This window comes from Leptidea sinapis, chromosome Z (assembly GCF_905404315.1).
Source record: "Leptidea sinapis chromosome Z, ilLepSina1.1, whole genome shotgun sequence".
NCBI lineage: Eukaryota > Metazoa > Arthropoda > Insecta > Lepidoptera > Pieridae > Leptidea > Leptidea sinapis.
Genome location: NC_066312.1, coordinates 17,792,724 through 17,819,646, shown reverse-complemented (window position 1 = coordinate 17,819,646; position 26,923 = coordinate 17,792,724). Strand labels below are relative to the sequence as shown.

General features: G+C 34.7%; 7 protein-coding genes across 9 annotated transcripts; 4 read left to right on the top strand and 3 right to left on the bottom strand.

Moving 5' to 3' along the window:
- Positions 1–8,383, bottom strand: LOC126978853 (dnaJ homolog subfamily C member 22). The gene is made up of 6 exons (XM_050827966.1): positions 7,863–8,383; positions 6,117–6,264; positions 4,812–5,016; positions 3,761–3,904; positions 3,560–3,683; positions 1–3,194 (listed from the first exon to the last, which is right to left on the bottom strand). The coding sequence occupies exons 1-6, from the start codon at positions 8,124–8,126 to the stop codon at positions 2,964–2,966; spliced, it is 1,116 nt and encodes a 371-aa protein (XP_050683923.1). The 5' UTR covers positions 8,127–8,383; the 3' UTR covers positions 1–2,963.
- Positions 8,384–10,699: 2,316 nt separating this feature from the next.
- On the top strand, positions 10,700–12,949 carry LOC126978860 (uncharacterized). Its single transcript, XM_050827974.1, has 2 exons — positions 10,700–11,079; positions 12,049–12,949. Exons 1-2 carry the CDS (start codon positions 10,911–10,913, stop codon positions 12,768–12,770), a joined length of 891 nt encoding a protein of 296 aa, XP_050683931.1. The 5' UTR covers positions 10,700–10,910; the 3' UTR covers positions 12,771–12,949.
- Positions 11,065–19,059, bottom strand: LOC126978852 (uncharacterized). Of its 3 annotated transcripts, XM_050827964.1 has the most exons (3): positions 18,903–19,059; positions 15,770–16,075; positions 11,065–11,983 (listed from the first exon to the last, which is right to left on the bottom strand). In XM_050827964.1, the coding sequence occupies exons 2-3, from the start codon at positions 16,054–16,056 to the stop codon at positions 11,113–11,115; spliced, it is 1,158 nt and encodes a 385-aa protein (XP_050683921.1). In that variant the 5' UTR covers positions 16,057–16,075; positions 18,903–19,059; the 3' UTR covers positions 11,065–11,112. The 3 variants fall into 3 exon arrangements, with proteins under 3 accessions (XP_050683921.1, XP_050683919.1, XP_050683920.1); XM_050827962.1 differs by lacking the exon at positions 15,770–16,075 and having other exon boundaries at positions 18,598–19,059; XM_050827963.1 differs by lacking the exons at positions 15,770–16,075; positions 18,903–19,059 and adding an exon at positions 12,941–13,227.
- LOC126978859 (uncharacterized) lies at positions 16,274–18,606 on the top strand. The gene is made up of 2 exons (XM_050827972.1): positions 16,274–16,738; positions 17,706–18,606. Exons 1-2 carry the CDS (start codon positions 16,570–16,572, stop codon positions 18,425–18,427), a joined length of 891 nt encoding a protein of 296 aa, XP_050683929.1. The 5' UTR covers positions 16,274–16,569; the 3' UTR covers positions 18,428–18,606.
- A 42-nt stretch (positions 19,060–19,101) lies between the features above and the next one.
- Positions 19,102–21,195, top strand: LOC126978949 (uncharacterized). Its single transcript, XM_050828077.1, has 2 exons — positions 19,102–19,566; positions 20,534–21,195. Exons 1-2 carry the CDS (start codon positions 19,398–19,400, stop codon positions 21,193–21,195), a joined length of 831 nt encoding a protein of 276 aa, XP_050684034.1. The 5' UTR covers positions 19,102–19,397.
- A 771-nt stretch (positions 21,196–21,966) lies between these two features.
- On the top strand, positions 21,967–23,987 carry LOC126978856 (uncharacterized). Its single transcript, XM_050827969.1, has 2 exons — positions 21,967–22,110; positions 23,068–23,987. The coding sequence occupies exons 1-2, from the start codon at positions 22,064–22,066 to the stop codon at positions 23,936–23,938; spliced, it is 918 nt and encodes a 305-aa protein (XP_050683926.1). The 5' UTR covers positions 21,967–22,063; the 3' UTR covers positions 23,939–23,987.
- Positions 22,102–24,436, bottom strand: LOC126978858 (uncharacterized). The gene is made up of 2 exons (XM_050827971.1): positions 23,972–24,436; positions 22,102–23,002 (listed from the first exon to the last, which is right to left on the bottom strand). The coding sequence occupies exons 1-2, from the start codon at positions 24,138–24,140 to the stop codon at positions 22,281–22,283; spliced, it is 891 nt and encodes a 296-aa protein (XP_050683928.1). The 5' UTR covers positions 24,141–24,436; the 3' UTR covers positions 22,102–22,280.
- Positions 24,437–26,923: the final 2,487 nt, after the last annotated feature.

The window sequence follows — 26,923 nt, the reverse complement described above, 5'->3', positions numbered from 1 at the left end:
TATGTTGAATAAAGTTTATTAGGTATATCAAATTCATTACAATAAAAGTTAAAAAAAAAATGAAAAGAGGACGGAATATAATAAAAATTAAAAATTATTAAAAAACGTTACAACGTTCAGTAAATACTATTTGTAAAAAACTCATTATTACACAAATGCAACTATAAAATTGAATATAATCAGAAATCTGATCCTGATTTATGCCTCTCTATTTAGACAAAAAGAAATAGCAATAAACAATATTCTTATATCATTCATTATTATAATTTTAGTTAAATATAATTAATAAGTACAATTGATAAACCACAATTTTTTTTTTACATCGACGTACAATAAACAACAAGACTCAGAATCACGCTCAAAAATTGTCTGAAAAAAAACTCTGCCTACGCATCTATTGGGCAGAGTTTTCGTTCAGATGTGTTTTGATCGCGCTTTGAATACAACGCCATGCAATGAAGTGTAAAACAGCCCAAATAAAAGCATATCGAAACGATGGAGGATGGAGTGGTATTTCCGGTAATTAACAAAATCATGTAACTAACTTGTCGTTAGTAATAATTTTGCTAAATAAAACAAAACTTGTTGCCTCGTGTTCACGTCCGTTTCACGCGTGACGTAGTGTTACTACTTTCAATAAGCGTAATACAAATTTTAACATTACTGCCACGAAATAACATCTTAGTTTGAATTAATGTTTTAATGTAATCTGTGTAAGTTAATGTATACCATTTAATATGCGATTGGGTGTCTAGTTGTTTGTGTTACGTCAATATCTTTTAATTTATATTGCCAACCTTAAGTATCTATATTCGATCTCTAAACCAAATCAAAAATTACAAAAACAAGTTTTGGTAGAGCAGTCATAAAGGGAATGTATTATTCGTACAATTTTATAAAACACTTAATGAGGTTATACAATTATATTAAATAAATTAAAACTAAGAATAAATAATAAATATAAATGCGACACCTTTACAATGTAATCAATATTTTCAGATTAAATGATTAAAATAGGGTCTAAATGAGTCAGTTAGAGAAAAGGCAGTGGGTGGGATAATAAGACTTAATATTATCGACAAGTTGAATTGTGACCTTATTGTCATTTTCCTAGTCATAATAAACAATTAGGTCGAAATTCGCTTGAACATAAATTTCCAAGTAATCATTTTATTAGACACTGACAATTATTGTCATATAATCCTTTTCGTGCAAATATGAACCTGTGTTTATGATTTTAGAAGAATTATCAGAAATGTGTCATGAATCAATTTTTTGATAGTACATGCATGAAAATGCTAACATATGACCGAATATTTGTTCGAAATATCCTTCCTCCCTTTGTATTTTGTCATTTTTATAAGTACCTACTTTTTTTAAGATCTGCCCGTGAAATTTGAAAACACATGCACAAGTGTTTATATCTGTAATCCTTCCTTATCGTGTACTATTTGACTACCCGATACCTTTGATGTTAATAAATATATATGTTACTTAGAGTACCGAAAATTATCCCCGGATAATTAATTTTTTGATAGAATAAAATCAGATCTAGAAGAGACACAGTATTTAAGAATAATATTGATACAGTAATAACACGTAGAAAAATTTAAGAGTAGCACTAAATAAATTTTTCGCTGTTCCTTCAGAAACAAACGTGAATGTTACGGTCTACAGAAAACACGAGGGGAATAGCAACATGCGGTGGTCCACAACATTCCTAGTTAGTTCAGTCGCGGTCAAGTACTGTATGTGACATGAGATCTCGAACGTACAGAAAAATATTACAACCATGCCTTATTGTGCAATTTTTACATACAAAAAATATAGTAGGGCACACAGACTCAACAGTAAGCATACAACTTAAATAATATAACTTGAGTCCATCCATATTTATAAACTTGATGCGAACAAAAACCAAATTTGATCGTTGTCATCACTATCCTTGACTATTGCTGTAGAAATTTCCAGAATTTTATCAATATCCAGGCCAGAATTTTAGCAATATCTTTAACTATGCATGTGAAAATGACATTTATTTTAAAGTAATAAGAATGCTAAATTGGTGGAATTTGGTCAGTGTTCTCTAGCGTTGAGTGGCCGAACTTGTTACTCTGTGCTCGAATTGGATTCTTAGATGGAAAAATATCTTTATTTAATTTAATAAGACTTAATTTTGAACAGCAATAAAAAAGCTTATGCCAAAAAACGCATTTATAATGCAATCTGTTATGTTTTAAAGTGATAACTCTCACTTCTGGCATTAATGCACAATGCATTATAATGCATTTAATCAAATATATTTAAAGTTCCAATTGTGAGACTTTTGGCGACAATTGCTCCCATACTACGGAATAGTTAAGGACACTGCCACTTGTGCAACAATTCCGTGTCTAATATATAATCAACTATTGTTACTTTGAGTACCAAAATGATCCCCTGGAATGAGATAACAAGAAACAAGCATTTCAAAGCTTAAGGAATTATTAAACGCAGTAAAATGAGATCTTAAAGAGAAATACTAATCAAGTAATAGCTCGTATAAAAAATTAGATGGACAATAAATTAGTATTTACCTGTTACTTCAGAATTCAATATGTCGTGTGCACATGAATCTACCCGAAAGTGTGCTACGTCGACAGCTACCCCTTTTCCGGTTTCCATTAACCGCTATTTCAGTAACCGATACAATTAAACACAAAGTTATAACATTATACAATTGCTTTCTTGAAATGCACATTAAAGCTACTTATACAGATAGTATAAATATAGTCTAGTCTAATAATTACTGATTGAGCAGATTTTTAAAAATAACCATTGATTAAATATGAATATATTATTATTTTTATCACTACAACTTATATTATATTATTTTTACTACCGATAAACATTTGACATTCATGAGTTATATTTTCGTTGATAGTTTACTGTACTACAAGCTTCAAAACATGACCCAACTATAATTATCGTCTTGTACCAGATGTCGGTTCAGAATTATCTTTTTTATTACGCCTGTTTCGTCTATGTTTGCTATTCGATAATATTTCGTACGCTTGTTGTATTTCCATGAATTTTTCTTGAGCTTCACGGCGTAAATGTTGCTCTTTCACTTTATCTGGATGATTCTGCCGAGATAAGCGTCTCCACGTTGATGTGATCTCCTGTTGAGTTGCATCCGGACCCAAACCAAGCACCTGAGAAAAACAAAAATTATCATTGATAATCGTATTTAAGTTAGTTTCCTCAAAACTTCCATTCTTAATAAAGAAAATAAACTTTTATTATACAACATTTCATATGTCAACATTTTATATGAGGTTTGAGTAAGTAAGTTTGGTAATTGTTGGTACAGTTTCATGATGTTAAATCAAAAGCAATTATACCGCCAATCCGAAATATATTTTAAGTACATAATAGTGGGTTCAAATATTTGTTTTTTTTTTTTTCATTATACAACTTACTCTTGAACTATTCAATTATGTTATAAATTAAAATAATGAATATATTATTATATCACCGTAATTACCAAGGTTGTGACTGTTTCAGTCAAATTTCTTACCTTATAAGCATTCTGTTCGCCATGAGGATCTGATAGGTCTATGATTTGCTTCCAAACTTCATACCAACCATGATGCTGAGCATACTGATAAGTATCCAACAAGCATTGCTTTACATCCAACCACCTGTCAAAAAGTATTTTTAATTGATTAGTTGAACACTTTGATTATTCATTCTCAAATACCTAAAAGTGTTATCATACCAAGGACTTGTGAAAAAGTGATGTAGTGCTTCATAGATTGGTATTTCGTCACCTTCACTGTCTGTTATGGTACCATGGAAGTACAGGTAGCCACACCATAATGACAAATACAGGCACACACACATACCCAACACTGCTACTCGCCTAGAAACAAATGTATAATCCTATTAATATTATAAATGTGAAAGTTTGTATGTCTGGATGTATGTTTGAACTTCTTTAACGCAAACACTACTGAATGGATTTTGATGAAACTTTGCAATATTATAGCTTACACACCAGAATAACATATAGGCTATAATTTATAAAAATATTGTGTGAATTATCTATACATTTAAATAAAATTGGAGTGTCTGTTTGTAATATTGAAATAACCGTTTTTTACTAAATGTATATTATGAATATATATATGGTACCAAAATAAAATTTTTCACTATTTTTGTCTGTCTGTCTGTCTGTTTGTTCCGGCTAATCCGGCGACTTTTATTGGCAGGTAGCTGATGTAATAAGGAGTAACATAGGCTACGTTTATTTCAGAAAAATAAAGCAATGTCCAAGAAACGGTCTAACTCTAAAAATAATTTATATGGCAAAACAATGTTTGCCGGGTCAACTAGTCATTCATAAAATAAAACAAATATAAAATCAATGTCGCATTAAATTAAACTAATAGACATATATTATAATTACAAAGCATAAATGTGATGCTAATGATTACAAATAGGAACTTTTTTTTACTGTTTAAGTGCAGATTATTCAGATTATTCATATCAAACCAACACACTATCTTTGAGAGAACTTTATTTTAATAGTCTAGTCTATTCTATTCTTTATATTGTGGCTTTTGTGGAAAGGTCACCACAACTGAGCCAATATTAGGTTAACCAAGTAATGAGCAAAGGTATGGTGTTGAAGAGCATTCCAATTTTAATGGCAATGATCAGTGTTTATATACAACAGTTTTATTATTTTCTCATAAGTTAGTTCTAGCTACCAATTTACTTTCATTCATTTTATTACTATAAAACATTTATGAGAATATATATCTTACTTTGCAACATGCTTCTTTGTTTGAGCAGTCCGGCGCCATTCTTTAGCAAATGAGTCAAACACAAGAGCAGAAGACAGAACCATGAGTGTACACCACACTGTTTCATCATATATATAGTAACGAACAGGATATGTGGCATATGCGGCGAGCAATGGCCATTTAAAACTGCCTTGTTCTCTTCCTATATTACCAACTGTCCATACACCTGAAAGAAAAAAGTATGTATGGGATGGAACATACTGGTTCTAGAAATGGTAATGATTGATGTCAAAGTAGTTTATGAAATTCTGTGCTAATAATATGAATTGTTAAGATGATATAAGAATATATGGTCTCCTGCTGCACAAATGTAATAGAAACAGAGAGGCATATTGAAATCAATGTTGTTATGTCGCCATATAAAATTATGAAAGAAAAATTTATGAAAACTTTTATTAAAAAATTATAGTGGTTGATTTTAATGATCAAATTCAAATTCAAATATTTTTATTCAAAATAGGATTCAAAATCACTTTTTGAACGTCAAATATTATCACCCATTCAAAAGAGACTGCCTCAGACCTGAGAAGAATGGGTGCAAGAAACTCAGTAGGCTTTTTTTTAAATATAAAAATATGGATTACAATGTGATATCATACAATAAACATATATAATTAAAGAACCTGAGGGTATGAGTGTCATCCACAAACAATACTACCTTGTGTTTTTTTTCTACTACTAAATTAGGAAGAGGAAGGGTCCAAGAATAGACCTTGTGGTACCCCCATACCGAAAGGAGTCCCAGGGGTTCTCCTGCCATTCAGATCGACCCTCATAATCCTATTATTTAAATATGAGATCAGAAGATTGAGTGCAGATCCTCTTATATCATAGTGACATAGCTTCCTGGCTAGCGTTGAATGTTGAACACAATCAAAATCCTTAGATAAATCACAGAAGATACCAAGTGCATTCTGCGATTCCTCCCAGGCCTCAAAAATATTCCTGATGAGTTCAACACCTGCATCCGTAGTCGAGCGTCCCCTAGTGAAGCCAAATTGTGTTATATGAAGTAACTTATAAGTGTTAAAGTAAGTAAGCATTTGGCTTAAAATATTTTTTTCAAAAATTTTGCTTAGGGTCGGCAGCACTGAAACAGGGCGATAGTTATCACATGATATTGGTGTGATCACCATCAACCACATTCTCCTGCAACATCAGAGGAATCACGTGTTCCAGAAACACTTGATTCCTGTGATGATAACATGTAAAACAACAAAACGAAAGAAAAAAGATATAAAGAAAACTTAAAGAAAGAGCACTTACCAAGAGCAGCGGCAAGTGGTATTAGATAATTTAGATATCGCAAGTTCAAGCCCCAAAACTCATCAGTTGGTACAGCTAACATCATCAGTTGGGCCCAAGAATAACCAACCATCAACATTCCAGTGAAGCGATTCATACTAAAAGGAGGCTAAAGAATACTTTCATTAGGTGAAATATTTTTATTGATGATAGAATGATAGGTTGATATAAATTTTAAAATTTCAGCTTGTATGCAATGTTCAAAAGCAACTAGTTAATACACAATCAACTACTTTCTGCCTATCACTTATGAGTGGTAAATACTCTCAGTAGTATTTTATTCAAAATTTCTACAGCATTATTTTCTATGTCTTACATAATATTGTATTTGAAAATTTTGTGATTATTGGTTGAGTAGATTAATAGTAATATTATTAATAGTAAAAGCAACAAATAAACTCACTTAAACATTCATTATATTAATTACAACTTCTATTTGAACAATATATATAAACTAGATCAATGATGACAAGTTTTATTATACAGTAACTGAATATATGGATGATGAATAATGATATTCAATGTATATCTGAAACAGATTCTGTGCCAGCTTCAATATTCCTTTATTGTCAAGGTATAATAAATCTCAGTCTAAAACTTGAAATCTACACTTTACTTGAATTGTAAATATTAGTATGCCTTATAGAAATTTATATCATTTTTTCAGGACTCAGTTTTGTGATAAATGTGATAAATTAATCCAAGCTTAATAAAGTATAAAAATTAATATGAGTAAACCATAGTAGGATGAGTAAAAAAATATTATTTTTAAAACATAATCAGAACATACAGTATTAATAAGTTAGCAATGAGCATATATAATAGATATATAAAAGCAACATGAGATTGACATGATTAAATGAAAAATAATTGTTAACAAACCTTAACCAAAAGCGCCAAATCTCCATTAAGTCTGATAAGAAAAAGATAAAAAAAATTAAGGTAGCTTCAATCATAAAGGTATATAAATGTGTAATTTAAAGAAAGTAAAAAAAGATTGCAAAAATATGTAAATAATAGATTATTAGTGAAGAGTTCAGGTATTTCATATATTTTTATTGTCAAACTTTGTCATAGTTCATAAGAATATTATATTTATTCAATAAATAAAATACACTTTTATATGAGAAAAGGCAAACAAGCAAATTATTCACTTAATGAAGGGTGCCTGTGGATATCTACAATATTTGAAGTCTTAAAAATTAGTTGGCAGTCTTTGAGATGAAATGTATAAGAAATAATCATAAGATATTGAGTTGAGGTTTTATAGCAAATCTGATCATCAACTTGGCTCTACATTTTTTTTTTTAAATTTGTAATAGATTCATTGAAGCTCCAGGAAGGTTAACATATATAATTTATATGGCAAAACAAAATTTGCCAGGTCAGCTAGTATGTTATAAAGTTATTTTATCATTTGTATGTTTACTGAAATTAATATATTAAAAAAACCTTTTCACCCCTTGAAATGAAGAAAATATGAATTTTATTTTACCCATGAATGATATTCTGTTGTTGATTGTAACAAATATTATTGAATAGATATACTCTTGTCAGTTCGAACTATTTCCAATAAAGGTTCCTGTTCCTTAGCAGCAAGTTATTTTAAAGCAACTTATACTAACATTTAGTAACAGTAAATAGGTTAAAAACATCCCCCATAACATGCATATTGATTGTGAAGTATGTGACTAATCTTGTAAATACCTTTTTATTTTGACGCATTCTGTTTACCAAATCTTGAATATATTCTGGATCTTCATTAGCTTCTCTAACATACCGTGGTATACGAAAAACTTCACCCAACCACCCAATACCAAATCCTCCAAGTGTAGACCACCATACGAATGCGTGTTTATCTCGACGTAAATAAAAATGATGCAGCCCAAACAGGCCACCAAGTAACCAAAATACATAAGCCCAAAATACTGACTTACGACCAGTAAGAGAATTCGGTAATTTTGCAGACATTTTAAAATTAAACGCGAATATAAGTATGTCACGTCTGTATTTTTGCTGACAAATTGAAAACAAACTTATGAATTCCTTTCATAAAATATTTTATGAGACTACTTTTACTTACAAACTTTTATCGTTAAACGAAAATTAATTCTTAAATGACTATACAAATTTAAAAATTATACATATTAATAAATTACCCTGGTAATGTTTTGGATATACCGATTTTTATTTTACAGTTTTGAGTTTTGACTAGTCCCTACAGTTTAACACTCACACCGCACACGTCATTAAGATTTTTTTTTTTTTTTTTATGTAACCTGGTAACTAAGACCTTTAAGACTAATCTTTTATTATTATATATTTTTTATGGTTTTCAATACACAGTTAACTAACACCACATCACTTTATTTTCTATTGTTAAAATAATTATATTTTAAAATAGTTATGTATTGGTTTATTAACAAGTAAAGGCAGGTGGGGCGAAGAATCACATTATAAAAAAGTTGCATTACAGACCAGCATTAGTCTGTCAGTCAGAAATTTCAGCCAAGTGAAAATCTGAACAAAGTGATTCATTTGATTTTATGAAATGTGCAGTCATTGATAGATCGACAGATGACAGCTATAATCTTGAAAAAACGGAGATAGTCAAAATCCACTACGTTGTAAGCAACTGTTCGCTTTCAAACTTAGCCGGATTATACTTAGTTGCAAATCGCCATACTGTATTATTACAACCATTTCAAACTTATGTCAAATCACTGCACGTTTCTTTTTTTTCTAAACTAAATTTAAATTTTTATTTAGGCAGTCCTGCCTCTTATTTCGTAGTATTTACATCCTCTACGAGAAATGTTTGGCAGTCGAAAATAAATTGTTCCACAATCTACAGTAATTTTGTTTGAGTTGCAATGTGGGCAAACGTTAGTCTCAATAAGAACTAGTCTTGCAAGGTGTGGTAGGATTATGGCCAAAATTCAATCAATAATAAAATATCTCATTCATCATTCTTGTAAGCGGCCCAATGATGTTCTATACATATGGATATATCATCATTCGCAGTCTGACAGTGGAACGGCAAAATATGTGTGTTTATAGACAGTGTAAGCACACTTTTCTCCTTAGTCGTGTATCAACTGTGTCTCAATCACGAAGTCTAAATAAGCCTGTAAAAGTGATAAAATAATTACGTTAACGACGCAAAAAAAGATGATGTGGCTTATCACCGGTAAGTTTATTTTATTTATAAGAGAGATGGGTTGGCAAAAAGCGTAAATAATTAAGTCAAACGAATATTTTTTCATTTAATATGGTACAATTATTGACATCCCTTTCTCTCTCGCTTGTCAGAATGAGACAGATGAAAGGACGCGATAAGCACACAGTCAGAAATAAAACTATAGAGTCGCTCTTTTTTTAAAAGCCCAGTGAACAATGATAAGCAAAATTGGATTTAGTATACGGAAAGCCATTGCCGATAGGGTCGCTTTTAAATAGAAAATAGAAAATTTTGAAAATTCGGGAAGTTATTACGTATGGATGTCTGTAAACCTCTTTTTTTTACCAGTGGGATTGGCACTATGCACAGGATGCTGGCTAGATTTTGGGTACCACAACGGCGCCTATTTCTGCAACCAGTGGGAGGCGCCTTTGTGAAGCAGTAATGTGTAAGCGTTATTGTGTTTCGGTCTGAAGGGCGCCGTAGCTAGTAAAATTACTGGGCAAACGAGACTTAACATCTTATGTCTCAAGGTGATTAGGGCAATTGTAAAACCGCTCAGAATTTTTGGGTTTTTCAAGAATCCTGAGCTCTCAGGTTAACGCCTAGCTCGTCTCGTCCCTGTTTTTCATAAAAAATAAATATTTTTTGCTCTAATGATTTCATTTAGGGCTTGACCAAATCCTTTCAAATGGTGCCAACAACAATGAACATAGATTTTGAATACCATTCGGATCGATTCAACCCGGTAGATTTTAAGAAATTAAAAAAAAATCTACAAATAATATTTATTCATATGTTTATTCTTAATATTTTTTAAACTACCTTACCGATCGATCCAAAAACGTATCAGCTCTTAACATAAAATAACAACGTCGATTGCCACCAAGCCTGTCAAAATCGGTTGATTCATTCGTGAGTTATCGTTCACGAAAGAAAACCAAAGCACCGAACACCGGAATTTATTCGAAATTTTGAGTTCGATCAATTGAAACTCAAAGATTCTTTATGAGGCTCAAAAAACTGCGCTGGATGCCGCCAATTACGTAAAAATTAGTTCATTTATTCAAAAGTTATTGCCGTTTGAATATTAAAAAAATAGTGGTTTATTAAACTTTTACCGCACATTTGAGCTGGAAGAATTGAGCTCAAAAACTCTTAACAACTTTAAAACAACTTACTCTTTCAGACAACAAATCAACTTAAACTATATTTTAAAGCTCGAAGAGCTCAAAATCGTCACAAGTACAATTTGAAGTGTTTAGGTAAGGAGTTAGGGCTCCCGCACACGGGCCACCGGCCACAACCACAAAACGCCGCCACTGACATATTTCCTGTAATATTCATACATTTTATATGGACTCGCCGCACACGGTTGGCGCCGGTGGCGGCCACACGCTACAAATCGTCGCAGCTTGCATCTTGTGGCTCGCACCGGCCACTAAACGCCGACACAAAAAGCCGCCACACGCCACTCGCGCGATTCCGCGCCCCTCTCTCCCTTGCCTCAGTTAACCTGTGTAAGTCGACGGTAACGCACGCACGTAGTCTGTAGTTCATATATGTAGATAAATATGGATATAGAATTATTTATATCAGAGATACAATCCCGTCCTGCGATTTGGGATTCAAAAAGTGATAGTTATAGTAATAGAGGAGAAAAAGTGAAGGCCTGGGAAGAAATCTGCGAATTGTTTGTGGGAGATTTTTCGAATAAAACTGCCAAAGAAAATAACATTGAAGGTAAGTTTAATAAAATAATATAAAACCATATATTTATATTCTATTTTCTTGCCACGGTATTGCTCCTTCATACATAAAATAATCTTTTAACGTATCTCTTGCAGTAGACGCTCGTGTTACTGGCCAGCCTGTATTTTGTATATTTTCGAGTCCCACTATTTTCAAAGTGTGCCGAAAATTGAAACCATCCCTTTTGCGAATAAAGTTGTGCAAAATGCAACAAGCTTTCACAATGTCTTCTGAGAAATGAACAGAAGTGTTTAATGGGCGATGTAATATTCTCCATTTGTTTGCTAGTACGCCGAAGGTACACTCAATGCAACGTCTGGCTCGGCTTAACCTATAATTGAAAACTTTTTTGTCTAAGTCCAAATATTTTCCAGCATATGGCCTCATCATATTTTCACTGAGGCCAAATGCTTCATCACCAACAAATGTATAGTTCAATGGTTGTCGATTACCGACCTGTCGTGGTGAGGGGATATTTAATGTATTTCTGTGTATTTTATTACACAGTTCACTTTCTCTAAATATTGTAGAATCGGATGCTTTACCGTATGCCCCAACATCCACGAACGTAAAAAGTAAATTCGAGTCGCAAGTTGCAAGAAGTACTATTGAAAAAAATTTTTTATAGTTAAAGTACAAGGAGCCGGTATCGAATGGATGAATAATTCTTATATGTTTCCCATCTATGGCGCCTAAACAATTAGGAAAATTAGTATTTTGAAGAAATCCGCTGGCAATTTCTTTCCACATGTCTTGGGTCGGTTCTGGAATACAAACGGCTTTTAAATAGTTCCAAATTAGTTGACATGTTTCTTGTACTATTTTCCTTGCTGTAGTGGCCCCACGGTGGTAAGAGAGTTCAAAATCCTCAAACGAGCATCCAGTTCCTAGATACCTGAAACAAATTATATATGTTTTTTTAAATAAATTAAATAAATTAATTTTTTTTTTTTGTTACAGTAACTAAATTACAGAGGAAGTGGAAGAGTCTTCGTGACAGTTTTAATAGAGAAAATGCAAAAAACAAGAACGTTGCGAGTGGTTCGGCAGCAACAAGCAGTAAACAGTACATTTATTTCAATCATCTATCGTTCTTGAATTCCTTAAAAGAAGTGAGACCGCCTACCGATGTTACTAATGCAACTAATAATGCGGAAACATCTCGCCCGAAAATAAACAGAAACATTAATATAAAAAGGGCCGAAAAATCAGAAAATGAAATTCTCAGAACACTTTCGGAAAATTTAAAACGTAAACATGATCAAATAAGCGACCAAAATGACCCCGATAAGCAATTTCTGATGTCGCTGCTTCCACATGTAAAAAAAATTGACGAAAATTGTAAACTTGATTTTCAATCAGAAATATTACAGTTAATTAGAAAGTACACTCATAATCAAAATTATGAAACCTATTCGGCACAATATTATGGTTATTCTTCAGGAAATGCCAACATACACAAAAAGACACAAAAAGCTTCTACATCTGCCCAGCCTTCTCCACTTCATTCACATTATTCCGACAAGTCTATGCTTGACATGTCATACTCTACAGAAAACGCTTCTACATCTATCCCGTCTTCACCTATAATTCAGCCTTCTCCAACTCATTCATATTATTCTGACCAGTCTATGGACAACAGTTCTGTTATCGAAGACATGTTCCGTGATGATGACGAGTGATATCAAATTATAATAAACACACAATAACTAAATACAAATACCTACGTGTTTTATTTGTTAACTAGCTATTCTCTAGTAGAAAAAACAATGCATAGTGATTATAAATAAAGTATAGATTATTTTATCATAGTGTTCTGTGGAGTTTTATGCTAGTGATTATTTCCACTTACCTTAATGTGATAGCTAGTCTTTCCGCAGGTGCGATGCTTTTCCGCATGTTGGTATCGTGGTGCTTTAATCCAGCATATAATAGAGCATGTAGTTCCCAAAACGTACCTATGCTTAAACGAAAATGTTTGAAAAACTTTTTAGGATGGTTTAGAAGATTATCGAAATGTTCGTTGCATTTGTGTACATTCGTTAAAATTGGATGTATCCAATAACTACGGTTTCGTCTTCTACGACGACGTCTTTTTATCAAAAGTAGCGCAATTAAACCTTCTTCGTCAGAGTCCATTATGATACTGCACGTAAGGGTTAAAAAAAGTAGCAGCCACCGACCGCAAGTGTCGACCACCGGCCACAAGTGGCTGTCGCGCGCTTCAGCTACCTTTGTAGCCGCTTATAGCTTCTCGTGGCGGCGTTTGTGGCTGTGGCGAGTGGCTCGTGTGCGGCGACACTAAGTTCTTTTAAAATGTGAAAGTTTAAATTAGGATAACGGTTGCCCGATAAGGGCTCCCGCACACGGGCCACCGGCCACAACCACAAAACGCCGCCACTGGCATATTTCCTGTAATTTTCATACATTTTATATGGACTCGCCGCACACGGTTGGCGCCGGTGGCGGCCACACGCTACAAATCGTCGCAGCTTGCATCTTGTGGCTCGCACCGGCCACTAAACGCCGACACAAAAAGCCGCCACACGCCACTCGCGCGATTCCGCGCCCCTCTCTCCCTTGCCTCAGTTAACCTGTGTAAGTCGACGGTAACGCACGCACGTAGTCTGTAGTTCATATATGTAGATAAATATGGATATAGAATTATTTATATCAGAGATACAATCCCGTCCTGCGATTTGGGATTCAAAAAGTGATAGTTATAGTAATAGAGGAGAAAAAGTGAAGGCCTGGGAAGAAATCTGCGAATTGTTTGTGGGAGATTTTTCGAATAAAACTGCCAAAGAAAATAACATTGAAGGTAAGTTTAATAAAATAATATAAAACCATATATTTATATTCTATTTTCTTGCCACGGTATTGCTCCTTCATACATAAAATAATCTTTTAACGTATCTCTTGCAGTAGACGCTCGTGTTACTGGCCAGCCTGTATTTTGTATATTTTCGAGTCCCACTATTTTCAAAGTGTGCCGAAAATTGAAACCATCCCTTTTGCGAATAAAGTTGTGCAAAATGCAACAAGCTTTCACAATGTCTTCTGAGAAATGAACAGAAGTGTTTAATGGGCGATGTAATATTCTCCATTTGTTTGCTAGTACGCCGAAGGTACACTCAATGCAACGTCTGGCACGGCTTAACCTATAATTGAAAACTTTTTTGTCTAAGTCCAAATATTTTCCAGCATATGGCCTCATCATATTTTCACTGAGGCCAAATGCTTCATCACCAACAAATGTATAGTTCAATGGTTGTCGATTACCGACCTGTCGTGGTGAGGGGATATTTAATGTATTTCTGTGTATTTTATTACACAGTTCACTTTCTCTAAATATTGTAGAATCGGATGCTTTACCGTATGCCCCAACATCCACGAACGTAAAAAGTAAATTCGAGTCGCAAGTTGCAAGAAGTACTATTGAAAAAAATTTTTTATAGTTAAAGTACAAGGAGCCGGTATCGAATGGATGAATAATTCTTATATGTTTCCCATCTATAGCGCCTAAACAATTAGGAAAATTAGTATTTTGAAGAAATGCGCTGGCAATTTCTTTCCACATGTCTTGGGTCGGTTCTGGAATACAAACGGCTTTTAAATAGTTCCAAATTAGTTGACATGTTTCTTGTACTATTTTCCTTGCTGTAGTGGCCCCACGGTGGTAAGAGAGTTCAAAATCCTCAAACGAGCATCCAGTTCCTAGATACCTGAAACAAATTATATATGTTTTTTTAAATAAATTAAATAAATTAATTTTTTTTTTTGTTACAGTAACTAAATTACAGATGAAGTGGAAGAGTCTTCGTGACAGTTTTAATAGAGAAAATGCAAAAAACAAGAACGTTGCGAGTGGTTCGGCAGCAACAAGCAGTAAACAGTACATTTATTTCAATCATCTATCGTTCTTGAATTCCTTAAAAGAAGTGAGACCGCCTACCGATGTTACTAATGCAACTAATAATGCGGAAACATCTCGCCCGAAAATAAACAGAAACATTAATATAAAAAGGGCCGAAAAATCAGAAAATGAAATTCTCAGAACACTTTCGGAAAATTTAAAACGTAAACATGATCAAATAAGCGACCAAAATGACCCCGATAAGCAATTTCTGATGTCGCTGCTTCCACATGTAAAAAAAATTGACGAAAATTGTAAACTTGATTTTCAATCAGAAATATTACAGTTAATTAGAAAGTACACTCATAATCAAAATTATGAAACCTATTCGGCACAATATTATGGTTATTCTTCAGGAAATGCCAACATACACAAAAAGACACAAAAAGCTTCTACATCTGCCCAGCCTTCTCCACTTCATTCACATTATTCCGACAAGTCTATGCTTGACATGTCATACTCTACAGAAAACGCTTCTACATCTATCCCGTCTTCACCTATAATTCAGCCTTCTCCAACTCATTCATATTATTCTGACCAGTCTATGGACAACAGTTCTGTTATCGAAGACATGTTCCGTGATGATGACGAGTGATATCAAATTATAATAAACACACAATAACTAAATACAAATACCTACGTGTTTTATTTGTTAACTAGCTATTCTCTAGTAGAAAAAACAATGCATAGTGATTATAAATAAAGTATAGATTATTTTATCATAGTGTTCTGTGGAGTTTTATGCTAGTGATTATTTCCACTTACCTTAATGTGATAGCTAGTCTTTCCGCAGGTGCGATGCTTTTCCGCATGTTGGTATCGTGGTGCTTTAATCCAGCATATAATAGAGCATGTAGTTCCCAAAACGTACCTATGCTTAAACGAAAATGTTTGAAAAACTTTTTAGGATGGTTTAGAAGATTATCGAAATGTTCGTTGCATTTGTGTACATTCGTTAAAATTGGATGTATCCAATAACTACGGTTTCGTCTTCTACGACGACGTCTTTTTATCAAAAGTAGCGCAATTAAACCTTCTTCGTCAGAGTCCATTATGATACTGCACGTAAGGGTTAAAAAAAGTAGCAGCCACCGACCGCAAGTGTCGACCACCGGCCACAAGTGGCTGTCGCGCGCTTCAGCTACCTTTGTAGCCGCTTATAGCTTCTCGTGGCGGCGTTTGTGGCTGTGGCGAGTGGCTCGTGTGCGGCGACACTAAGTTCTTTTAAAATGTGAAAGTTTAAATTAGGATAACGGTTGCCCGATAAGGGCTCCCGCACACGGGCCACCGGCCACAACCACAAAACGCCGCCACTGGCATATTTCCTGTAATTTTCATACATTTTATATGGACTCGCCGCACACGGTTGGCGCCGGTGGCGGCCACACGCTACAAATCGTCGCAGCTTGCATCTTGTGGCTCGCACCGGCCACTAAACGCCGACACAAAAAGCCGCCACACGCCACTCGCGCGATTCCGCGCCCCTCTCTCCCTTGCCTCAGTTAACCTGTGTAAGTCGACGGTAACGCACGCACGTAGTCTGTAGTTCATATATGTAGATAAATATGGATATAGAATTATTTATATCAGAGATACAATCCCGTCCTGCGATTTGGGATTCAAAAAGTGATAGTTATAGTAATAGAGGAGAAAAAGTGAAGGCCTGGGAAGAAATCTGCGAATTGTTTGTGGGAGATTTTTCGAATAAAACTGCCAAAGAAAAGAACATTGAAGGTAAGTTTAATAAAATAATATAAAACCATATATTTATATTCTATTTTCTTGCCACGGTATTGCTCCTTCATACATAAAATAATCTTTTAACGTATCTCTTGCAGTAGACGCTCGTGTTACTGGCCAGCCTGTATTTTGTATATTTTCGAGTCCCACTATTTTCAAAGTGTGCCGAAAATTGAAACCATCCCTTTTGCGAATAAAGTTGTGCAAAATGCAACAAGCTTTCACAATGTCTTCTGAGAAATGAACAGAAGTGTTTAATGGGCGATGTAATATTCTCCATTTGTTTGCTAGTACGCCGAAGGTACACTCAATGCAACGTCTGGCACGGCTTAACCTATAATTGAAAACTTTTTTGTCTAAGTCCAAATATTTTCCAGCATATGGCCTCATCATATTTTCACTGAGGCCAAATGCTTCATCACCAACAAATGTATAGTTCAATGGTTGTCGATTACCGACCTGTCGTGGTGAGGGGATATTTAATGTATTTCTGTGTATTTTATTACACAGTTCACTTTCTCTAAATATTGTAGAATCGGATGCTTTACCGTATGCCCCAACATCCACGAACGTAAAAAGTAAATTCGAGTCGCAAGTTGCAAGAAGTACTATTGAAAAAAATTTTTTATAGTTAAAGTACAAGGAGCCGGTATCGAATGGATGAATAATTCTTATATGTTTCCCATCTATAGCGCCTAAACAATTAGGAAAATTAGTATTTTGAAGAAATCCGCTGGCAATTTCTTTCCACATGTCTTGGGTCGGTTCTGGAATACAAACGGCTTTTAAATAGTTCCAAATTAGTTGACATGTTTCTTGTACTATTTTCCTTGCTGTAGTGGCCCCACGGTGGTAAGAGAGTTCAAAATCCTCAAACGAGCATCCAGTTCCTAGATACCTGAAACAAATTATATATGTTTTTTTAAATAAATTAAATAAATTAATTTTTTTTTTGTTACAGTAACTCAATTACAGAGGAAGTGGAAGAGTCTTCGTGACAGTTTTAATAGAGAAAATGCAAAAAACAAGAACGTTGCGAGTGGTTCGGCAGCAACAAGCAGTAAACAGTACATTTATTTCAATCATCTATCGTTCTTGAATTCCTTAAAAGAAGTGAGACCGCCTACCGATGTTACTAATGCAACTAATAATGCGGAAACATCTCGCCCGAAAATAAACAGAAACATTAATATAAAAAGGGCCGAAAAATCAGAAAATGAAATTCTCAGAACACTTTCGGAAAATTTAAAACGTAAACATGATCAAATAAGCGACCAAAATGACCCCGATAAGCAATTTCTGATGTCGCTGCTTCCACATGTAAAAAAAATTGACGAAAATTGTAAACTTGATTTTCAATCAGAAATATTACAGTTAATTAGAAAGTACACTCATAATCAAAATTATGAAACCTATTCGGCACAATATTATGGTTATTCTTCAGGAAATGCCAACATACACAAAAAGACACAAAAAGCTTCTACATCTGCCCAGCCTTCTCCACTTCATTCACATTATTCCGACAAGTCTATGCTTGACATGTCATACTCTACAGAAAACGCTTCTACATCTATCCCGTCTTCACCTATAATTCAGCCTTCTCCAACTCATTCATATTATTCTGACCAGTCTATGGACAACAGTTCTGTTATCGAAGACATGTTCCGTGATGATGACGAGTGATATCAAATTATAATAAACACACAATAACTAAATACAAATACCTACGTGTTTTATTTGTTAACTAGCTATTCTCTAGTAGAAAAAACAATGCATAGTGATTATAAATAAAGTATAGATTATTTTATCATAGTGTTCTGTGGAGTTTTATGCTAGTGATTATTTCCACTTACCTTAATGTGATAGCTAGTCTTTCCGCAGGTGCGATGCTTTTCCGCATGTTGGTATCGTGGTGCTTTAATCCAGCATATAATAGAGCATGTAGTTCCCAAAACGTACCTATGCTTAAACGAAAATGTTTGAAAAACTTTTTAGGATGGTTTAGAAGATTATCGAAATGTTCGTTGCATTTGTGTACATTCGTTAAAATTGGATGTATCCAATAACTACGGTTTCGTCTTCTACGACGACGTCTTTTTATCAAAAGTAGCGCAATTAAACCTTCTTCGTCAGAGTCCATTATGATACTGCACGTAAGGGTTAAAAAAAGTAGCAGCCACCGACCGCAAGTGTCGACCACCGGCCACAAGTGGCTGTCGCGCGCTTCAGCTACCTTTGTAGCCGCTTATAGCTTCTCGTGGCGGCGTTTGTGGCTGTGGCGAGTGGCTCGTGTGCGGCGACACTAAGTTCTTTTAAAATGTGAAAGTTTAAATTAGGATAACGGTTGCCCGATAAGGGCTCCCGCACACGGGCCACCGGCCACAACCACAAAACGCCGCCACTGGCATATTTCCTGTAATTTTCATACATTTTATATGGACTCGCCGCACACGGTTGGCGCCGGTGGCGGCCACACGCTACAAATCGTCGCAGCTTGCATCTTGTGGCTCGCACCGGCCACTAAACGCCGACACAAAAAGCCGCCACACGCCACTCGCGCGATTCCGCGCCCCTCTCTCCCTTGCCTCAGTTAACCTGTGTAAGTCGACGGTAACGCACGCACGTAGTCTGTAGTTCATATATGTAGATAAATATGGATATAGAATTATTTATATCAGAGATACAATCCCGTCCTGCGATTTGGGATTCAAAAAGTGATAGTTATAGTAATAGAGGAGAAAAAGTGAAGGCCTGGGAAGAAATCTGCGAATTGTTTGTGGGAGATTTTTCGAATAAAACTGCCAAAGAAAAGAACATTGAAGGTAAGTTTAATAAAATAATATAAAACCATATATTTATATTCTATTTTCTTGCCACGGTATTGCTCCTTCATACATAAAATAATCTTTTAACGTATCTCTTGCAGTAGACGCTCGTGTTACTGGCCAGCCTGTATTTTGTATATTTTCGAGTCCCACTATTTTCAAAGTGTGCCGAAAATTGAAACCATCCCTTTTGCGAATAAAGTTGTGCAAAATGCAACAAGCTTTCACAATGTCTTCTGAGAAATGAACAGAAGTGTTTAATGGGCGATGTAATATTCTCCATTTGTTTGCTAGTACGCCGAAGGTACACTCAATGCAACGTCTGGCACGGCTTAACCTATAATTGAAAACTTTTTTGTCTAAGTCCAAATATTTTCCAGCATATGGCCTCATCATATTTTCACTGAGGCCAAATGCTTCATCACCAACAAATGTATAGTTCAATGGTTGTCGATTACCGACCTGTCGTGGTGAGGGGATATTTAATGTATTTCTGTGTATTTTATTACACAGTTCACTTTCTCTAAATATTGTAGAATCGGATGCTTTACCGTATGCCCCAACATCCACGAACGTAAAAAGTAAATTCGAGTCGCAAGTTGCAAGAAGTACTATTGAAAAAAATTTTTTATAGTTAAAGTACAAGGAGCCGGTATCGAATGGATGAATAATTCTTATATGTTTCCCATCTATAGCGCCTAAACAATTAGGAAAATTAGTATTTTGAAGAAATCCGCTGGCAATTTCTTTCCACATGTCTTGGGTCGGTTCTGGAATACAAACGGCTTTTAAATAGTTCCAAATTAGTTGACATGTTTCTTGTACTATTTTCCTTGCTGTAGTGGCCCCACGGTGGTAAGAGAGTTCAAAATCCTCAAACGAGCATCCAGTTCCTAGATACCTGAAACAAATTATATATGTTTTTTTAAATAAATTAAATAAATTAATTTTTTTTTTGTTACAGTAACTCAATTACAGAGGAAGTGGAAGAGTCTTCGTGACAGTTTTAATAGAGAAAATGCAAAAAACAAGAACGTTGCGAGTGGTTCGGCAGCAACAAGCAGTAAACAGTACATTTATTTCAATCATCTATCGTTCTTGAATTCCTTAAAAGAAGTGAGACCGCCTACCGATGTTACTAATGCAACTAATAATGCGGAAACATCTCGCCCGAAAATAAACAGAAACATTAATATAAAAAGGGCCGAAAAATCAGAAAATGAAATTCTCAGAACACTTTCGGAAAATTTAAAACGTAAACATGATCAAATAAGCGACCAAAATGACCCCGATAAGCAATTTCTGATGTCGCTGCTTCCACATGTAAAAAAAATTGACGAAAATTGTAAACTTGATTTTCAATCAGAAATATTACAGTTAATTAGAAAGTACACTCATAATCAAAATTATGAAACCTATTCGGCACAATATTATGGTTATTCTTCAGGAAATGCCAACATACACAAAAAGACACAAAAAGCTTCTACATCTGCCCAGCCTCCACTTCATTCACATTATTCCGACAAGTCTATGCTTGACATGTCATACTCTACAGAAAAACGCTTCTACATCTATCCCGTCTTCACCTATAATTCAGCCTTCTCCAACTCATTCATATTATTCTGACCAGTCTATGGGACAACAGTTCTGTTATCGAAGACATGTTCCGTGATGATGACGAGTGATATCAAATTATAATAAACACACAATAACTAATACAAATACCTACGTGTTTTATTTGTTAACTAGCTATTCTCTAGTAGAAAAACAATGCATAGTGATTATAAATAAAAGTATAGATTATTTTATCATAGTGTTCTGTGGAGTTTTATGCTAGTGATTATTTCCACTTACCTTAATGTGATAGCTAGTCTTTCCGCAGGTGCGATGCTTTTCCGCATGTTGGTATCGTGGTGCTTTAATCCAGGCATATAATAGAGCATGTAGTTCCCAAAACGTACCTATGCTTAAACGAAAATGTTTGAAAAACTTTTTAGGATGGTTTAGAAGATTATCGAAATGTTCGTTGCATTTGTGTACATTCGTTAAAATTGGATGGACACTAAGGCCATCCCTGCAACTTCCCGCTAAGTGTCGCCGCACACGAGCCACTCGCCACAGCCACAAACGCCGCCACGAGAAGCTATAAGCGGCTACAAAGGTAGCTGAAGCGCGCGACAGCCACTTGTGGCCGGTGGTCGACACTTGCGGTCGGTGGCTGCTACTTTTTTTAACCCTTACGTGCAGTATCATAATGGACGCTGACGAAGAAGGTTTAATTGCGCTACTTTTGATAAAAAGACGTCGTCGTAGAAGACGAAACCGTAGTTATTGGATACATCAAATTTTAACGAATGTACACAAATGCAACGAACATTTCGATAATCTTCTAAACCATCCTAAAAAGTTTTTCAAACATTTTCGTTTAAGCATAGGTACGTTTTGGGAACTACATGCTCTATTATATGCTGGATTAAAGCACCACGATACCAACATGCGGAAAAGCATCGCACCTGCGGAAAGACTAGCTATCACATTAAGGTAAGTGGAAATAATCACTAGCATAAAACTCCACAGAACACTATGATAAAATAATCTATACTTTATTTATAATCACTATGCATTGTTTTTTCTACTAGAGAATAGCTAGTTAACAAATAAAACACGTAGGTATTTGTATTTAGTTATTGTGTGTTTATTATAATTTGATATCACTCGTCATCATCACGGAACATGTCTTCGATAACAGAACTGTTGTCCATAGACTGGTCAGAATAATATGAATGAGTTGGAGAAGGCTGAATTATAGGTGAAGACGGGATAGATGTAGAAGCGTTTTCTGTAGAGTATGACATGTCAAGCATAGACTTGTCGGAATAATGTGAATGAAGTGGAGAAGGCTGGGCAGATGTAGAAGCTTTTTGTGTCTTTTTGTGTATGTTGGCATTTCCTGAAGAATAACCATAATATTGTGCCGAATAGGTTTCATAATTTTGATTATGAGTGTACTTTCTAATTAACTGTAATATTTCTGATTGAAAATCAAGTTTACAATTTTCGTCAATTTTTTTTACATGTGGAAGCAGCGACATCAGAAATTGCTTATCGGGGTCATTTTGGTCGCTTATTTGATCATGTTTACGTTTTAAATTTTCCGAAAGTGTTCTGAGAATTTCATTTTCTGATTTTTCGGCCCTTTTTATATTAATGTTTCTGTTTATTTTCGGGCGAGATGTTTCCGCATCATTAGTTGCATTAGTAACATCGGTAGGCGGTCTCACTTCTTTTAAGGAATTCAAGAACGATAGATGATTGAAATAAATGTACTGTTTACTGCTTGTTGCTGCCGAACCACTCGCAACGTTCTTGTTTTTTGCATTTTCTCTATTAAAACTGTCACGAAGACTCTTCCACTTCCTCTGTAATTTAGTTACTGTAACAAAAAAAAAAATTTAATTTATTTAATTTATTTAAAAAAATATATATAATTTGTTTCAGGTATCTAGGAACTGGATGCTCGTTTGAGGATTTTGAACTCTCTTACCACCGTGGGGCCACTACAGCAAGGAAAATAGTACAAGAAACATGTCAACTAATTTGGAACTATTTAAAAGCCGTTTGTATTCCAGAACCGACCCAAGACATGTGGAAAGAAATTGCCAGCGGATTTCTTCAAAATACTAATTTTCCTAATTGTTTAGGCGCCATAGATGGGAAACATATAAGAATTATTCATCCATTCGATACCGGCTCCTTGTACTTTAACTATAAAAAATTTTTTTCAATAGTACTTCTTGCAACTTGCGACTCGAATTTACTTTTTACGTTCGTGGATGTTGGGGCATACGGTAAAGCATCCGATTCTACAATATTTAGAGAAAGTGAACTGTGTAATAAAATACACAGAAATACATTAAATATCCCCTCACCACGACAGGTCGGTAATCGACAACCATTGAACTATACATTTGTTGGTGATGAAGCATTTGGCCTCAGTGAAAATATGATGAGGCCATATGCTGGAAAATATTTGGACTTAGACAAAAAAGTTTTCAATTATAGGTTAAGCCGTGCCAGACGTTGCATTGAGTGTACCTTCGGCGTACTAGCAAACAAATGGAGAATATTACATCGCCCATTAAACACTTCTGTTCATTTCTCAGAAGACATTGTGAAAGCTTGTTGCATTTTGCACAACTTTATTCGCAAAAGGGATGGTTTCAATTTTCGGCACACTTTGAAAATAGTGGGACTCGAAAATATACAAAATACAGGCTGGCCAGTAACACGAGCGTCTACTGCAAGAGATACGTTAAAAGATTATTTTATGTATGAAGGAGCAATACCGTGGCAAGAAAATAGAATATAAATATATGGTTTTATATTATTTTATTAAACTTACCTTCAATGTTCTTTTCTTTGGCAGTTTTATTCGAAAAATCTCCCACAAACAATTCGCAGATTTCTTCCCAGGCCTTCACTTTTTCTCCTCTATTACTATAACTATCACTTTTTGAATCCCAAATCGCAGGACGGGATTGTATCTCTGATATAAATAATTCTATATCCATATTTATCTACATATATGAACTACAGACTACGTGCGTGCGTTACCGTCGACTTACACAGGTTAACTGAGGCAAGGGAGAGAGGGGCGCGGAATCGCGCGAGTGGCGTGTGGCGGCTTTTTGTGTCGGCGTTTAGTGGCCGGTGCGAGCCACAAGATGCAAGCTGCGACGATTTGTAGCGTGTGGCCGCCACCGGCGCCAACCGTGTGCGGCGAGTCCATATAAAATGTATGAAAATTACAGGAAATATGCCAGTGGCGGCGTTTTGTGGTTGTGGCCGGTGGCCCGTGTGCGGGAGCCCTTAGAATGATCATTAGCAATATTGTATTTTGTGTACAAAAGTCACAATCGGAGAATATATATATATATATCTTACAAGAACGAAAACAATAATTACAAACAAGTGCTACTTACATAGTATCACAAAAATATTATATTTTACATATTTGCGATGTAATTAAGTATCAATTATCACTAGGTATCGATACTGCTGTGATAACGTGTAAGTAGCACTAGTATGTAATTGTTCACGTTCTTGTAAGCCGTTTACATTACACAAAATACAATATTGCTAATCATTATACACTAGGCCTTGAAAAAAATTTTTTAACAAAAAACAACCGACTGCTAAAACACTATTCCAAAACAATAGATATCATATGCACTAAAAAGTAAAAAATAATTGCATATTTTTATACAATCTAATTCTAGGAACGATTAATGTTATTTTTGAATCGGTGTCCTCCCGGCGCGGCCCCGCTCTCGCCTCTCACCTCCTCACGTTGCGTGTGTAACTTAAGCACATCTCACCTATAACTATGTTTTTAGTTACAAACCTACCTTGGCTGACCCCGACTCCAAAAATAGCAATAACCGTTAGTAGAATTAGATTTATTAATTAGATAATTACTTTTATATTTTTTAGTGCATCTTAAATCTACTGTTTTGGAATAGTGGTTTTGAAGTCGGTTTAAAGAACTTTATTTCTCATTAGGACAGTAGTCACTTACATGAGAACATAAATCAGTGAATGAGAGGCGAATTTGCTCATGCTTCCCAGTTTATAAAGTCGAAGTTTTTACTTTTTGAAGTCGGTTGTTTTTTTTGTTAATTATTTTCTTATTTTCTTATTTTTAGTGAATTTGAACTACACTAGCTAATAAATTGTCTAAATTTGTGTAGATCTGCTAAATTAATGCAGCAATGAACGTAAGCGCATTGCAATATTATTACAGACTGTTTAAAATTCTGCCACAGATCGCACTCTTACTGTAAGTCGTTAAGGAGTTTCATTGATCATCATATTTTACTACGACAATTACTTGACTTTATAGTCAATATCATTATTGATGTTACGGTAGGTGACTCAAATATCCGGATAGCATAAAAAAGATTCGGCCTAGTATCGTTGATCCTAACCTAACTAAACTATCACCAAACTTTGAAGTATATTATATCCTTTCCAATAAAAAACGGAATTATTGAAATCGGTTGGCGCGATATTGAGTTATACGTAAATTTGTTGCGCACATACTTATAGCAAATTTAAGACTTTTATAGTTTTTTTATGGTTACCACTGTCAGATCTGGATACATTTGCAATGGGACCACACGGGAAGCACCAGCTTTCAAATAATAAGAATTATTAAAATCGGGTCAACCAGTCAAAAGTTCTGAGGTAACAATCATAAAAAAACATAACATACCTTTTTTGAAGTCGGGTAAAAAGAGTGACTCTATTGTTTTTCATATCTGACTGTGTCCTTTCATCTGTCCCATTCTGACAAGCGGGTCTTTTAGGGGGACTTTTCAATAATTGTACTATATTTAATGAAAAAATATTCGTTTTTATTAAGTTACTTCGCCTTTTTGCATATCAATCTTATATAAACAAAATAACTTTACCGATATAAGCTTACATTGTCTTTAAGCACACTTTTGCCGTTACGTTATTAGACTGCGAATGATATGTCCATTTATATAGAACGTCATTGCCTGGAAAAGATGTCTAAGTCTCTAAAACAAAATTTTACAAATTAATTTTTTTTCAGGAAACTTAATATTTTAATTATTTTATGTAAATTAAATATCATATTTGAGTGTTCGTCCCTCTCATTAAAGGTTACCTTAACTTATTAGATGCAAATACATAACAATATACGCACAAACCAATAAAATATAAACATACAAACTTTTGCCTTAATGAGTGTGATTTTTGATTAAAAACGTAAAAACCTCCGCTGAGATCAGATGAGAACAGGTCTTGATCAGAAAATTGGGACAGACTGACAATTTATAGCGACCCTCGTTTTCGTCAGGGTTTAAAAAAATACTTAACTGCTACTCCAATGATTCAAAATACGCAGCTTAAACTGAAAAACCGTGCCGCACGTTTACCTACCGCAAGACTTAGTATTGGTAGGCCCTCCCGACAAGATAGACCAACGATCTGGCCAAGGTCGCCGAAATAGGTTGGACGAGGGCCGTACGACTAATCGTCATTGCGATGTTTTGGGAAGGCCTTTGTCCAGCATTTTTGGTTGGTGATTAGGGAATAATTTTACACGAATTGCTTTATTTATCAGTATAGAGTACTGCATTAAAGCGTTAAATGACAATTTACATTATATAAAATGTAACACTTCAAAACTATTACAATTATTTTATATTAAAAAGATTGTCTCTCAGAAAAATCAACTTTCATCCATAATTTCAACGACTGTCTTACGAATTTTCGATCAGATCATGTGTTCTTGCGAGAGTTTAACATCCATTCCCATCCCAAG